General features: G+C 40.4%; 1 protein-coding gene across 1 annotated transcript; it reads right to left on the reverse strand.

Moving 5' to 3' along the window:
* LOC101742666 (peroxidase-like) lies at positions 1 to 15,087 on the reverse strand. The gene is made up of 12 exons (XM_038019091.2): positions 14,910 to 15,087; positions 12,830 to 12,969; positions 11,641 to 11,805; positions 7,076 to 7,263; positions 5,997 to 6,201; positions 4,678 to 4,875; positions 3,961 to 4,105; positions 3,079 to 3,235; positions 2,674 to 2,841; positions 1,853 to 2,051; positions 1,465 to 1,570; positions 1 to 811 (listed from the first exon to the last, which is right to left on the reverse strand). The coding sequence occupies exons 1-12, from the start codon at positions 15,032 to 15,034 to the stop codon at positions 709 to 711; spliced, it is 1,899 nt and encodes a 632-aa protein (XP_037875019.1). The 5' UTR covers positions 15,035 to 15,087; the 3' UTR covers positions 1 to 708.
* Positions 15,088 to 15,572: the final 485 nt, after the last annotated feature.

The following is a 15,572-nucleotide window of genomic DNA, read 5'->3' on the forward strand; positions in this document are numbered from 1 at the left end:
ACTTATAATCAAAGTTTATTTGTGGGTAATACTCTGGCCGCTATTATGCTTCCGGTATGTCAAGGTTGATGTCTATGGACTCCCGTAATCACTTAAAACAAACGTCAGCCCGTCACCGCATCATCTAAAACTACAATTAATCGTTAATAGTATTTGCGATAAATAATTGAATTTAATTGTAAAGAATATTTTTTCAGTCAGTATACATAGTTTTAATACTATATCATGTGTAATCCATATATTAATACGTGAAGAAAAAACTTTTTACGAAAATTGCGCGGACGGAGGAGTATGAAATTTTCCACACATATATAAAATATAGAGGAGTGCAAAATGATAATATTTTTTAAAAATTATGTATGTAATACATTAAATCAATAAAAAAAAAACAGTACACACACTACCACGTATTTGACACACAAACACGCATATATACTTTTTGTTTATTGTCAAACTTTTGTTATAGCTTAAAGTCTGTGGTCAAATTGAGAATAGGCTAATATTGTTTTATCTTTCATATTATTTGTCTATAGTGTGGTCTTGGCGAAATCTGTGAATAAAGAAGTATCTTTGACAATAGAACCTTAATAATGTTCAAACTTATAATTTCAATTAATTATAGTCGAATTTCGACTACCGCGGGACCACTAGTAACTAAATTATAATGTGAGGATAGAATTCGTTAACATAAGTGAATAGAAACATGTTCTATTCATTTACTAATTGCCAGGTGTACTGTTCGTTGCATTTGAAGTCCTTCCAGGCTGCGAAATCGATGCTGGGAATATTCTCGCAGCGACTTATTCTGTTTCTGAAATAAAAATATAAGAAGTCGCTGATAGCAGAGTACATAGTTACTTTTCGCCTCATAAATGGTACAGAAAACAATTTAAACCCTACGGTCGTTTATTAACAAAACTTCTCTGACAAGTAAACATTGCGAGAATATTAGAATTGAAGGTTTGATGAGTAGGGCAGCCACCCACGAGGCGTGAGGTCTATATTTCAAGTCTATGGGCCCTTTTCGGGCCATGGGCCGAACCTCCTGTGAGGTTCCCGGGGCGACCCCGAGGGGTCTCCGAGGCCTAGGGGGCGCTACCCTTATACTGTGTAACGGTTATGCCACTCCCCAAACTGGAACGCATGACTGATCTACGACAGAAATTACCAGTATGTTCTTCTACTACGGTCTAGCATAAATAAAAATAATAAATAATTTGTGGATTTTATTTTTTTCCGTCACGGAAATAATTCATGAACATGTGTGAGGTAATTAATTAGAAAAAATGGCATCCGCCTGCGGGATTTGAATACTGGCACAGTCGCATTGCTCAATTCAAGTACACCGGGCCTTTTATGCTTTACGCCAGGACGATTTACGAATTATTTCGAATTCGAAATACCGTTGTAATTGCAAATGGAATATTTTTCTAAAAAGCTAACATTACACGAAATCATGTATACCTTGAATGTGGTCTCAGGAACGCTTGAGGCTGTATTTCGGTGACCTTATCGGCAACATCACAAAGGATTCGAGCTATACTAGCTTTCCTTATTTCGAAAAGTTGTTCTGGAATGAAAATTACAATTTAATGCGGGATAACCACGGGATTCATCACAAAGACTGATCCCGCTGCATCCAGCTGATTCCCGCGACCCTCAAAGGGCGATAGATACCTTGTGGAAGGCCTACAAACGCTACATCTTCCGGTACGCGGTTTTCACCCGAGAAATTTTCGGCCCCAGCGGGACATATCTAATATTAAATAATTCTTCTTCTTAGTCGTACACTTCGGTTCGTTTTATTGGTTGATTGTGGCTTTTAGGAGGATATTTAATAATAGGTACTCACGTAAACTAAAGGCGTTGGGTCTTTCCGAGCTCTCGTACCAATGTCTATCAGATACAATATTGCGGACTAGCTGTTCCACTACCAAGCAGTAGAAGGTTGGCGGCACGAAACCACCTTTAATGCGCCTCTCAACCCAAATACCGGCCAAGAGGTCCATGTCTTCAACATCTTCGTACAAATCTCTGAGTATTTCGATCCTCTAAAACACAAATTTATCGTCAAGTTCGTTGGAGATTCCAAAACAGATATTTTTTCTTTAATTGAATGTGTTCTAGGTAAGATATCGGACTTTAGAGTCTAAATACCTGAGAATAAGCTTGTGTTAAAATTGTCTACTATCAAAAACAAAAACATTAATCGACTAAAACACATACTTTTCGCATTAAAAGTGTACAATTTCCAAAAATATTCGAAATTGAGTTAATATGCGGAATCATTTGGTATCACCAGTATTTTTCTCATAAATACTGTCAAAAGAGCGTAGTGTTAGTTTTTTTTAGTTTACCTATATTTTGACTAGTATTAACAGAATTAATACAGAATTTTATCTTTCTTTAAAATACAGATAATGTAACTGGTAAAAAATAAAAAATAAATGTTGCAATGATGACTAATATTAAAAATATTACATGTTAATTCTTTAAAACACTCTCCTGTAAAAAATTATTAAGTTTTGAGTTTATATAGTTTTAATGCGAGAAGACGACATTTATTCAAACTCGCTCTCAAACTAGTTACTGGCTAATCGAGAAAGAATAGTTTTTTAATGAATCCTTCCTTGCATCATAAAAAAATCAAAATATGTTATATATGCTACCGACCTCGGGGTCAATGACTCCTTCCAGGTCTCCCCATTTTTTGATCGTTTTACCGAAACAAAATTCGTGGTATTTAACGTAAGGCTGGAATCCAAAATATCTGTTCTTGGAGATGTCGTTTGTCATCAGATCCGATGCTCTTTGGTGAGGACCCAAGCCGATATCAACGATCTGAAAATAATAATATAAAATAACATAAATTAATCTCAAGAGACTTCGTCTTCTGCAATATCTATCATCGGAGGGAAGAGAGGAAATTTGAATCTGAGTGAAGTTCTTGAATCTGTGGAACGATTTAGTATTAATGCATTTGGTCCTGAGCCATGTTTAAAGACTAGTTTATCGGCAAATATTGTACCGAAAAGAACAAAAAAAAACAAACCAGATAATTCGTTTAAGCATACATACATCAGGATCAGCTGTATGGTCAATATTAGCACTGCCTTGTCTGAAAGCTCCTTGTGTTATATAATCTATGTTATTGTCCACATCGAAGAAGCCTGTTCTCAAAGTGAGGTTCACTATCGGATACTGCTTGAGATAATATCCCTTTGTGTCGTACATTCTGAAATTTATAAAATTAAAACAAATTTAAGTAAATTTAAGTTCAAATGGTGAGTTAATCTCCATGTCAGTAGAACTAGTAGGATTTAAGTCAACAACAAAATGTTAGTATCAGATAGTAATTAGTTTTACTGTTAATCTGTCAGTCTGGAATATTTCGTTGGAACTAATTTTATTGTTAGTATCTTAAGGTGTGTGATTAATATGATTGATATTCAAGTACTTTTGATAATTATTATTAAAAACAAAATCAGCCTTAACACAGCTTTTTTCTAACGAAACTAATTCAATTTCAGTTTAATGGTTGAAATAATTCAAAATGTTTATTAAAACATCTATAAATTTACAATTGAAGAATTATTAAATTGAGATTGGTATTATCAAATAAACACTAAAGGTATATCAGAGGAAGTGTGAAAGCAGCCCCAGTGATTGATAAATTAAAGAGCGGACGGTTAGCGTGGTATGGACATTTGATGCGTAGAGAGGAGATGCATGTGACTAGGAGATGTATGGAAATGGTAGCACAAGGTAGACGGGGAAGAGGTTGGCCGAAGAAGACATGAGTACAGTGTTTGTGAATGACGATATAAGAGAAAGGGGAGTGAGTGTTGAGATGACGGCTGACAGAGGAAAATGGAATAAAAAAAATCGTTTTGCCGACCCCACCCTAATGGGATAAGGTGGAAACAAAGAAGAAGGAGAAATAAAACGAAGCAAACAGACTTAAGGGTGCCTTCCTGGACGCTGTGGAGCCATCGCAAAACGAACGGGTACTCGAGCGAAACTTGTGGTAGTATTTCAGGATTGTACGCATCTCTGTATCCAAACGAAGACGATAATACACCATCTCTGACCAAATTGTCACGACCTGGAAAAAAAATTCTCAGTATATTTTGACTCAAATGCAGTGTGTTCACTAGAGCCCATAGAAATCAAAATAGAATGCCAAATTCAGACGTGAGGTCATAAGGTACACTGTTATGAATATTGTAAATGTGTCATCAAGCAAAAAGTTAACACATAAGGATTATAGTTATATTTCACGCCTAAAACTAATCCTGTTTAAGGTATATTTTATAATATACAACAATAGACAAACATGTTTGGATTTTTTTTCACTTCAATATTTTATGAAACCAACAAAAGCGTCACTTTCTTTTGTGAAGCAAGACAACTAAGATTACGTCCCCATGTCTCAAAGGGAGTGGTAAAATTCCTGTTGTGAAGTCTATCAGCCTAAATAATATCTTAAAAACAGGTAGATCTTGAGATCCTAGTCTCCTATAGAGCAATAATAAACATATAGACGTTAGTGGTCTTGGCATGGTAGTAATTATAATCAGAAGTATTTTAGTACAGCTTAAGCAATGCAACCTACCACACTGCTTAAAAATGTAAAACTAAAGAATCCAATAAAGAAAGGTATTTTATCATCCTTACCCAAGAAAAGAGGTAACAGCTCATAAAAATATATCTGTATAGCTACAGCGATATTTATGTCTCTCGCTGTATTAAAGAGCGTATTGTCATCCCAACACGGGTTGATCTTTGCCAATTGTTCCGCGATGAAATTGTGGTGCCTCCAAAACCAAACAGCCATTATATTGACACTAGCAAGTGTATTGCTACCGTCTTCGGCTGTCGAAAAAGAGTATGATTCATAAAACCGTGGCACGTCGAAGGGTTATTATTAAAGTTCTCTAAATTATCTGTGTCTCAACGAGGAAAAGTTGTTAAATCACCTAGTGTAGCAGATCGAGACAGTACACTAGTAAATTTTGATTACTATGCTTTCATTATTGCGTAAATTTAAAAATTAAACTGATATAATATAAAACGGTCGATTCAATAGTTTTTTTGTTCGTTCATGTTTGGCTCTTGATTATTTACCTTGATGTAGTTGAAGTTTTGGAGAGTTGTTGCTTTAGGGATGATTTTTGATAAGCCATACTTGAAATCTTTTAGCAATACTATTTCTTTTTTTAATTATAGTATTCATAACATTTCATGTCGTGAAGTCAATGGCGGATCCAAGGGGGGGGTCATGGGGGTCATGACCACCCCCTGAGCTGGTTCCAGGACTTAGGTGGACCACTAATTGAATATAATGATTTTATTTATATATTTTGTCACCATACAGATTTTATGTTACTACATACCTTTAATATATAATTAATTTAATATAATATAATAACTTTGTATAATGGCAAACGTTTGGGAACGAACGCATCTAAATTTGACTATGTGACCCCCTCCTGGCGCCAAAGCTGGATCCGCCCTTGCGTGAAGTGATTCTAACATTTACTCACACACAAACATCAAACGTCTCGGAAATATATAATATTTTTTTTATCATAATGGCCATAATATATGAGACAAGATCTGTTGAAAAGCGAATGATTGTCTAGTAAACTGGAATGAGGATAATTCCGAATGAATTGACGACTTTGACCGCTAAATTTCGTGTTTATCAAAGATATCAGGTCAACAAACTCAACTAGAAAACTAAGTAGCAAAATTCACTATAATAATATTCGGCTTTCGATGAATAAATATTTTTTAATGCGACAGAGACATTAACATTATTCAAATTGCCTTTCGTGTTTGTAAATTTCATTAACGTTTTATAGCTAAAAATAAAAAATAAAAACATTCACAGTTTATTTCGCTAAAACATAGCAACATCGTGTGACGTGAAACGTGGCTAAATATCGATTGATCGATACATTACTGTGTGCTGATGCCAGAATGACACTTACGTGTTGCATGACATCTTGTTTCTCTAGGCTTGTCGTTTAATAAGCAAAGGTTAATTTGAGATTTGGTGCTTGGAGGCCAGATTCTTCCATTCGAAATCTCATACTTCAGTAAGCCTCCTTTGAATAGTCTTCCTTTTGCCAAAAGCGATTTCAGATCGCTTCCATATAACATCGAAAGGTCCAGCAGAGGTGTCGATGATGTGATCTGTCACGAAAAAGGTGTTTGATATTTTACCTTCAATGTATTTTAAATGTAAGCTTTACTTGTAACAGCTAGATAAGTAAGTAAGATATATAAGAATGATATGTTATGTTATGTTATGTTGTGTTGTGTTGTGTTATTTTGTGTTATGTTGTGTTGTGTTGTGTGTTGTGTTATGTTGTGTGTTATGTTGTGTGTTGAGTTGTGTTGTTTTGTGTTGTGTTAATTTGATGTCATTTTTGTCTCACTAAATAGGTTTCATGGATGTATATGTTTTAATCTCTGTGTATGATATAGAAAATAAATGTCTTTTAAGTAGTGCCTTTATCGCATGCATAAGGTCACAAATAAAGTTAGGTGCAAAAGATCACAAATATAAAGCCGTCGTGGCCTAAAAGATAAGACGCCCGGTGCATTCGTATCGACCGTTTGCCGGCTGTGCCAGTGTTCGGATCCCGCAGGCAGGTACAATTTTTTTCTAATGAAATACGAACTTAGCAAATGTTGCGGAATTACTTTCACGGTGAAGGAGTAACATCGTGTGATGAAAATTAAATCCGCAAAAATAATGATTTGCGTAAATACTGGTTGGTGGTAGAACGTCTTGTAAGTCCGCACGGGTAACCACTATCCTGCATATTTCTGTCGTGAAACAGTAATGCGTTTCGAATCGAAGGGTGAGATATGAATGGTGAGGATGATTTATGTTTTTATGTCTATGGTCTCCAATAACTTAACTCCAGGTGGACGTGAGCTCATTCATCCATGTAAACAAAAAAGTGTGTCCCGTAGTATAGGTGACTAAATACTCGCTCGGATGTTATTTCTGACAGTGTATCTCGTTGAGTAAGGAGTATATCTCGTGTCCATTACATACCCTTTCTGGAACTGTTCCATTTTTCACACAGCCAGTGGATTGGAAAGACTCCGGTCGCGTCATGTTCAGACACCTGATGTCTGAGAAGCGGTGCACCGGATCATCATCAGGTATTTTATTCTGTACGCAATCTCTATCAGTTTTTCCTTTGGCCGTACAGCAATATGGCTTCCATATAATATATTTTACTGTTGAACATTAGAATTTCAGATAAAATTATACTGGATAGTTGTGAACATTATTCTCGCTTTATTTTCACTATTGCGTTTTTGCGAGAGTGGGATACTAAATAGCAGTGCAGCAAGTACACCTTAAAATTGACATTCCCATCTCATGTTTCGAAATTGTTAGTACCATTTGTAGGCTGGAGTAATCACTTAACAACATGTGATCCGTGAGCTCGACTACCGATCTTAAAAAACAAGAAACGAATTTAATATAAGTGTGGTCTAGAACTAATTACCAATGCTAACTTCAAATTTGCTTTTATACTTTTCCGGATATTGATATCATTTTTAACTTGATTTTATTGGCTCGGTATGTTTTTTTTTTTTTTTTTTTTTTTTTTTTTTTTTTTTTTTTTTTTTTTTTTTTTTTTTTTTTTTTTTTTTTTTTTTTTTTTTATTGCCTTTGTAGGCAGACGAGCATACGGCCCACCTGATGGTAAGTGGTCACCGTCGCTCATGGACGTCAGCAATGCCAGGGGCAGAGCCAAGCCGCTGCCTACCATAAAGAACTCTCCGCAAGCCTCGTTTGAAGAAGGACATGTCATAGCGCTCGGAAAACACCGTGGAGGGGAGTTCATTCCAAAGCCGGATGGTACGTGGCAAAAAAGATCTTTGGAAACGCACTGTCGATGAACGCAGCGGTTCCAGATAATATGGATGAACTCTGCTCCGATGGCGGGAGGTGCGATGATAGAAAGGAGATGAGGGAATCATCTCGAATAATTCCTCAGAGCATTCCCCATGGACCATGCGGTATAAAACACAGAGAGAACCGAAGTCCCTCCGTAGACCCAGAGGTTCCAAGCGATCCGCGAGCGCAGGACTATCGACCATCCGAACAGCCCGTTTCTGTATGGAGTCAAATGGAAGTAGCTGGTATTTGGGAGCCCCGGCCCAGAGGTGAGAGCAGTACTCCACGCGAGGTCGGACCTGCGCTTTATAAAGCGCAAGTCTCTGTCCAGGCGTGAAATACCGCTTCGCTCTGTTGAGAACTCCCAACATTTTAGAGGCCAATTTGGCTTTACCTTCCAAATGACTCCGAAACTGGACATCGCTCGAAATATCGACCCCCAGAATCCCGATACTCGCGGAAAGCTGCAGGGATACTCCTTGAAATTCCGGCGCCATGACAAAAGGGTCCTTCTTCGCAGTGAACGCGCAAACCTGTGTCTTCAATGGGTTGAACTGAACTGAATTCAGTTCACCCCACTTGGAGACCCGCCCCAGAGAGTTCTCCACTTAGGCAAAACAGGAATCGCCTCTCGTGTATAACGCTTCGAGAGAGACTCTGATGGCCGATATATCGCGCATCCCCCGTGCTGTCATCCGCATAGCAATGCATGCCATCAATAGATAGCATGTCATTGATATGCAGTATGAAAAGCGTGGGGGAGAGCACCGAACCTTGTGGAACACCAGCGTTGATGGTCATGGTATCGGAGCAGCAGCCGTCGACGACAACTGCGATGCTCCGTCCATCCAAAAAGCTAGTGATCCACTTGCAGAGTCCCTCAGGGATCCCGTATGCTGGAAGCTTCGATAGAAGTGCCCTATGCCAGACCCTGTCAAAGGCCTTCGCGATGTCAAGGCTCACAGCGAGAGCCTCGCCCTTGCTTTCCAAGGCTTCAGCCCACCTGTGTGTAAGGTATACAAGAAGATCGCCAGCTGAGCGACCATGACGGAAACCGTACTGCCGGTCACTGATCAGCTGGCGATCCTCAAGATACTTAAGAAGTTGGATGTTTATGATTCGCTCCATCACCTTGGAAAGCAAGGAAGTTATCGCGATAGGTCTGTAATTCGAGGGGTCCGACCGGTCACCCTTCTTGGGGATAGGGTGGACATGAGCAGTCTTCCATGAAGACGGAACCCTGTTGGTATTGTACGAGAGGCGATATAGACGCGTTAGCGCGGGTGTCAATTCAGGGGCGCATGTTTTTAGAACCACTGCGGGGATGCAATCTGGCCCACTCGACTTATGGACATCAAGAAGCCGAAGCTCCTGCCTGACCGCACGCTGTGTGATGCGAATCTCAGGCATGGAGCTGTCACACCGGGAGATGTTGGGCGGCGTGGCTCCCCCGTCATCCAAAGTCGAGTATGAGGCAAAGAGCTTGACCAGAAGGTCAGCCTTCTCCTTCGCACTATGAGCCAGACTGTCATTGGACTTACGCAGTGGTGGAAGGCTTGACCTGCAGAAGTTACCTTCTGCAGCCTTAGCCAGCGACCAGAAAGCACGGCTCCCAGAGGGATAGCTATTCAGTCGCTCGCCAATTCTGGCAACGTGCTCCGACTTCGCCTTGGCAATAGCCCTCTTATAGGACCTAGAGGCGGCGTTAAATTTCCGCCTTTTCTCCGAGATATCAGGATCCCGGCATCTCCTAGCAACATTAAATGCCACGTATGCAGACCGCTTGAGGCGTGCAGCATCCCTACTGGCTTTATTATACCAGGGTTTGCTGCGACCCCCAACGGGCACCTCAGAAGAAGGAATGAATAATTCCATTCCCTGAAGCACCACGTCTTTAAGTCGGTCCGCACAGACGTCAGGATCATCGGAGGAAAAGCAGAGCCGCCCCCATGGGTAGGATGCGTAAAATTCACGCATTCCATCCCAGTCTGCTGACCTGTACCGCCAAACTCTTCGAAACCCGGTCGTCGTTCGACGACTAGGACGAGAGAGTGGTATGGCAGCACGGATAAGGCAGTGATCAGACGATCCAAGTGGAGCGTCGACCACCACACTGTATCCAGCTGGGTGAGTAGTCAGCAGAAGGTCCAACAAAGAAGGCTCGTGCCCCTCAATGTCTGGGACACGGGTGGGCTGTGTCACCAGTTGTGAGAGGCCGTAGGACAAGGCGAAATCGTAGGCAGCCCGACCCGGGAGGTCAGTGGTTCTGGACCCCAACCACTCCTGGTGATGAGCGTTAAAGTCACAAAGGACCACCACCTCCGCAGATGGGTACTGCTCAAGCACGCGGTCAGTCCCCTCTTGTACATGCTCAAACAGAGCTGACCCCGCATCACTGCTGTGAGACCTGTACAGGCAAGCGTAGACTCGGGTGCAGCCCCCATAGTCCACGCGTAGCCACAAGAGGGACAGGTCCCGTTGCTCGAGGCCCCGAAGCCGACGACAGCAGACATCCTCCCGGATAAACACGCACACCCCGGCTTTACGCAGGAAGGTGTGCTCCAATACGTAGCCGGGGTATCCGAGGTACGACGTATCGTCTGGGGCAGATATCTGCGTCTCAGTCAGGAAAAAGAGGGCAGGCTGCGCCGTCTCAAGGTGGTGATGTACGGCGTCAAGGTTACTGTGTAGGCCCCTGACATTGCTGAAATCCACATTAAACGTGGAATGGGGATCCGCCGAAAAAACTCTTTTTCTTTTGTCGACTTTCATAATTTTAGTTGGAGAGTAAGGATTTGGAGAGGTAGGATGCTAGAGGTGAGATCAAGGCAATACCTGAATAAAGCGCAGGGCACAATGAACACTCGATCCGGGGTTGCGCGAGAAGCTGACGCAGGGCATGGAAGGGCCCCCAGTCCACCCTGCATACGATCGCCGGGATCCACTCCGGTCTCCGACTCCGGCACGACGACCGCATGGCAGAATTTTACACCCGTTGGCGGGACAGCTTCCTGGGGCGGAGTTTAGTTGTGACACCCAGGTTCAGGTCCCCTACTGACCGGCGGGCGGCGGCAGGCACCGTTTCACTGGGTCTCCCTATACCCCCGTCAGCAACCCACGCCCCGCGGACTTGCGCGCACGTTTGCTCTGCATGTTCCAAGTATCACCAAGACTCACCCCCAACAAGGACGAGGAAAGGAAAGGAATAGAACTGGCTCTCCAACCCACATGCCGGAACACAGCTAGGCTATTTGGCGGCAGACTCTAGTTGGAGGGTGGTCGCCAGCCAGTCGGACAAGGTCCTACCACCGATTGTGTTTTCGGCTCCCGTTTAGCACCACCCAGGGGTTACTTGTAGGGAATCGCGGGTTAAACCTACGGAAGCGGGAAGCATCAACCCCCAAATGTTTGTATGATTGTTTGTACATATTTAACTGAACCCTTGAAAGTCATTTTCTTCGACTTTATTACGTCTAATTAACTTGAAAATGTTGCCTTCAATACAATAATATTATAAGATCACTCTAATACTTTAACCAGTATCACACCCAGCTTAACCCAGTACAAATAGGATTTAAAACGGTTTTTAAACTACAATACATACATTTTTTATGGCGATTTGGTTTGAAGAGGATTTACCATAGCGGATCATGAATCTAACCAACTTATAAGTTAATAAGTACATAGTTATGTATATACATGATTACCTGTATCATGAAGAGACACTACATCAGCAGACATGAAAACGAAATCATGAATCGCTAGTTGAGTAAACAATTGGCTGGAAACCTTGCCCACACTCCACAGATTGGTTCTTAAATACCTTGGAGTGGGCATAGCATTTCCGGATTTCGCCGTTTTCGGTTCAAAATCTGTTGATAAATAAGCTTTTTACAAATGAATTAGTATCGCCGGATATTCTCCGTGAGTGGCGATTTCGATCGTCTTGATGCCCTTGCTAGGGCCTGTTTTAGAAAAGCCGTCAGAGCCCGCATGCACGTCCGATGAAGCTAGGATAACACGTCGAAGCTAGTAGCATAGTTAGGCAAAACAGGAAGGTTCCACTATCCTGGTCGTTTCTGTCCTGATCCATCACGGGTTCCGATTTGACGCTTGGCATAGCCGTTACACGATACATTGAGGATTTCGACCTCATATCTCCAGGTGGGTAGAAGCATTCAAGTTATGATGCATATAAACCTTTATAATCACTTATATGTATTATTATGAAACTAGCTTTCGCCTTTTCCACGCGCACGGAGTCACAACTCCGTCCGCGTGGAATAGTTACTTTGGCATAACGCAATATTTTACCCCCACTTCATTTACGTAGAAAGTGAAAATATTCTTGAATTATAGAATATTAAGGAGCTATTTAAACCACTATTTTGAAACATTCTTTATTGGTGCTCCACTTGTAATTACCTTACCGTGATATTATATAGCCTGTAAGCCTTCCTCAATAAATGGGCTATCTAATACTGACAGAATTTTCCAAATCAGACCAGTTGTTCCTGAGATTAGCGCGTTCAAACAAAGAAACTCTTGAGCTTTATAATACAGTTTACCCTATTTCATTACCACGTTTTTTTTTTCCTACCTAAGCTGATACCCTTGATACCTTGCTGATACCTTGCTATTTCAGCGTAACCTTAGCTAGTAGGTGAGCTCACGGGGCCCAAACCGGAGTGATGCTAACACTGACCCTAGCAAGAGCAGTGCTTCGCAGAATCTACCACCGGATCGGAAACGCGACCCACGAATCGAAACTCAATGGGCTGTATCTATGGGTTAATTCGCTCGTCGAACCTTTCGTCGCAAGCGACCGGTGCTTGTGATACCTAAAAGCACTGTTAATGGATCGGGAAGATCCGTAATGACGTGTTTTGGAATGACCTTTATCGTAAACAGCTGGTAGGACTCTGACGAATGGAGTATGACTGGCGCCTCTGGTTGGGTGTTGGAGATTATTGCAGGAGCCATCAACCCGTCGGCCTTCGTTCGGGTCACAAGGTTCGAACTCTCCGACACACCAACTAAATAATACATAATACTATGGTTGATAAAGTTGGCGTTAAAGTAGCAGAATTACATATGGGCGCTATGAATTAATTTGTGTGTGTAATTTATATAAATATTTTCATTGCTTAAATGGATGGACGAGCTCATAGCCCACCTGGTGTTAAGTGGTTACTGGAGCCCATAGAATCTATGACGTAAATGCGTCACCCACCTTGAGATATAAGTTCTAAGGTTTTAAAATATACTTAGTCTGGCCATAAATACTGTTACAATTAAAAATAAACAAAATATTACCTTTGAATTTGGAATCTGTCATTTTAATATGATTGCTTATTAAGTTCTCATTTTGGCGCCAATACATTGTACAATATTTTGCGATATTAAATTGGAGTGGGGTGATAAATAGAACCGAGTCGCTGTGATTGCATTACACAAAGTACCTAGGTATGGAACCAAATGCAATTTTTAAAACTCTCCATACGCTTGGTATTAGTAAAATGTTTGTGTACCGGGCTATTAATAGGTGCAATAAGACCTCCTCTGTTAGTGACAGAAAAAGATCTGGCCGTCCACGTAGCGTTCGTACGAAAAAGGTGGTCAAAGCAGTAAGAGAAAGAATTCGAAAAAATCCTGTCCGAAAGCAAAATATTTTATCTCGGGAGATGAAGATAGCACCTAGAACCATGTCGCGTATTTTAAAAGATGACTTAGGACTTGCAGCCTATAAAAGACGTACTGGTCATTTCTTAACTGATAATTTAAAAGAGAATAGGGTGGTAAAATCGAAACAACTACTGAAGCGGTACGCAAAGGGAGGTCTCCCTTTGCGTACCGCTTCAGTAGTTGTAGAAATAGAAAAATTTTGTTTACGGATGAGAATTTTTTTACAATTGAGCAATTGAGCTCACAACTGAGCTCTAAGGAACCTTCCCAATCGGTCGACAGAGTGCAACGTGGGCACTATCCGACTTCAGTGATGGTTTGGTGGGGTATCTATGAAGGAGTGACTGAGCCATACTTTTGTGAAAAAGGTACCAAAACATCTACACAAGTGTATCAAGATACCATCCTTGAGAAGGTAGTGAAGCCCCTTAACAACACCATGTTCAATAATCAAGAATGGTCCTTCCAGCAAGACTCGGTGCCAGGTCATAAAGTTCGGTCTACGCAGTCTTGGTTGGAAACGAACGTTTCGGACTTCATCAGAGCTGAAGACTGGCCGTCGTGTAGTCCCGATCTTAATCCGCTGGGTTATGATTTATGGTCAGTTTCAGAGAGTACGGCTTGCTCTAAACGTCATGATAATTTGGAGTCCCTAAAACAATCCGTACGATTGGCAGTGAAAATTTTTCCCATGGAAAGAGTGCGTGCATCTATTGATAACTGGCCTCAACGTTTAAAGGACTGTATTGCAGCCAATGGAGACCACTTCGCATAAGCTTTTAATACTTTAAATTGTTTTATATTTGTGTATTAAACTAACACACTGTAGAAGTAATAAATGTTATTTGCAATAGAATCTTTTTTCCTTTGTCTCAGTATTTATGGCAAGACTAGGTAGTTACAACGGCTGCCCCACCCTTCAAATAGAAACCCATTACTGCTTCACTTGAGAAACAGGCAAGGTGGTGGTACCTACCTGTGCGGACTCACAAGAAGTCCTACCACCAGTAATTACGCAAATTAGAATTTTGCGGGTTTGATTTTTATTACACGGTGTTATTCCTTTAGCGTGAAAGTCAATCGTGAACATTTGTTAAGTGTGTATTTTATTAGAAAAATTTGTACCCGCCTGCGGGATTCGAACACCAGTGCATCGCTCAACACGAATACACCGGACGTCTTAACATAGTTACAAAAAACGTTTTAAAAATAGCATAATCAAATAAAATTATACTAATTAATCACGAGATCAATGATCAACTTATTTAAATATGTAGAAGAAAAAACTTACAAAGTGTTATTCGCTTTGTCGTGTTGTTTCACTTCATCTTTACTAATAACATTACCCGTGTAAGAATCATAAAATATGCAATTAACTGTAACGGCGAATAGAGATAAAAAAACAAAAATAATCATATTTTTTTTGCCGACACGTCCTTCTCCGTACAAAATAAGCTGTTACTGAAAACAGATATTCATTCTCACATCCTAATATAACTTTGTGTGACCATTAAGCTTTAACAAAACTGGTTATTGTAATCTGTATGTTGATAATCTATATATATAAAAATGAATTGCTGTTCGTTAGTCTCGCTAAAACTCGAGAACGGCTGGACCGATTTCGCTAATTTTAGTCTTTAATTATTTGTGGAGGTCCAGAGAAGGTTTAAAAGGTTAGGTAAATATGAAAATGTTCGGAATTAAATAAAAATAACAATTTTATTTTTCCTTTGATGTGCCCCCTATCGGATGGATTCCTTTTGTTTGTTTTTGTTTATTTTATACAAAAGTTTAGATCTTTTATTTATCGATTGAGGCACTAAGAAGTCTGCCGGGTCAGCTAGTTTAAGAATATACTTAGTCTGGTCATAAATAATGTTACAATTAAAAATAAAAAATAAATCTATTGCAAATAACATTTATTACTTTTACAGTGTTTTAGTTTAATACATAA

The sequence above is a fragment of the Bombyx mori genome, chromosome 22 (assembly GCF_030269925.1).
Source record: "Bombyx mori chromosome 22, ASM3026992v2".
Lineage (NCBI taxonomy): Eukaryota > Metazoa > Arthropoda > Insecta > Lepidoptera > Bombycidae > Bombyx > Bombyx mori.

Bases quoted from the DNA above. Each gene is read 5' to 3' on its own strand.
- LOC101742666 (XM_038019091.2), bottom strand. From the start codon at position 15,034: ATGATTATTTTTGTTTTTTTATCTCTATTCGCCGTTACAGTTAATTGC. The intron at 7,264-11,640 runs GTAATCATGTAT...AATGTTCAACAG, and splicing joins AGTGTCTCTTCATGATACAG to TAAAATATATTATATGGAAG. The intron at 2,842-3,078 runs GTATGTATGCTT...TATTATTTTCAG, and splicing joins ACCATACAGCTGATCCTGAT to ATCGTTGATATCGGCTTGGG.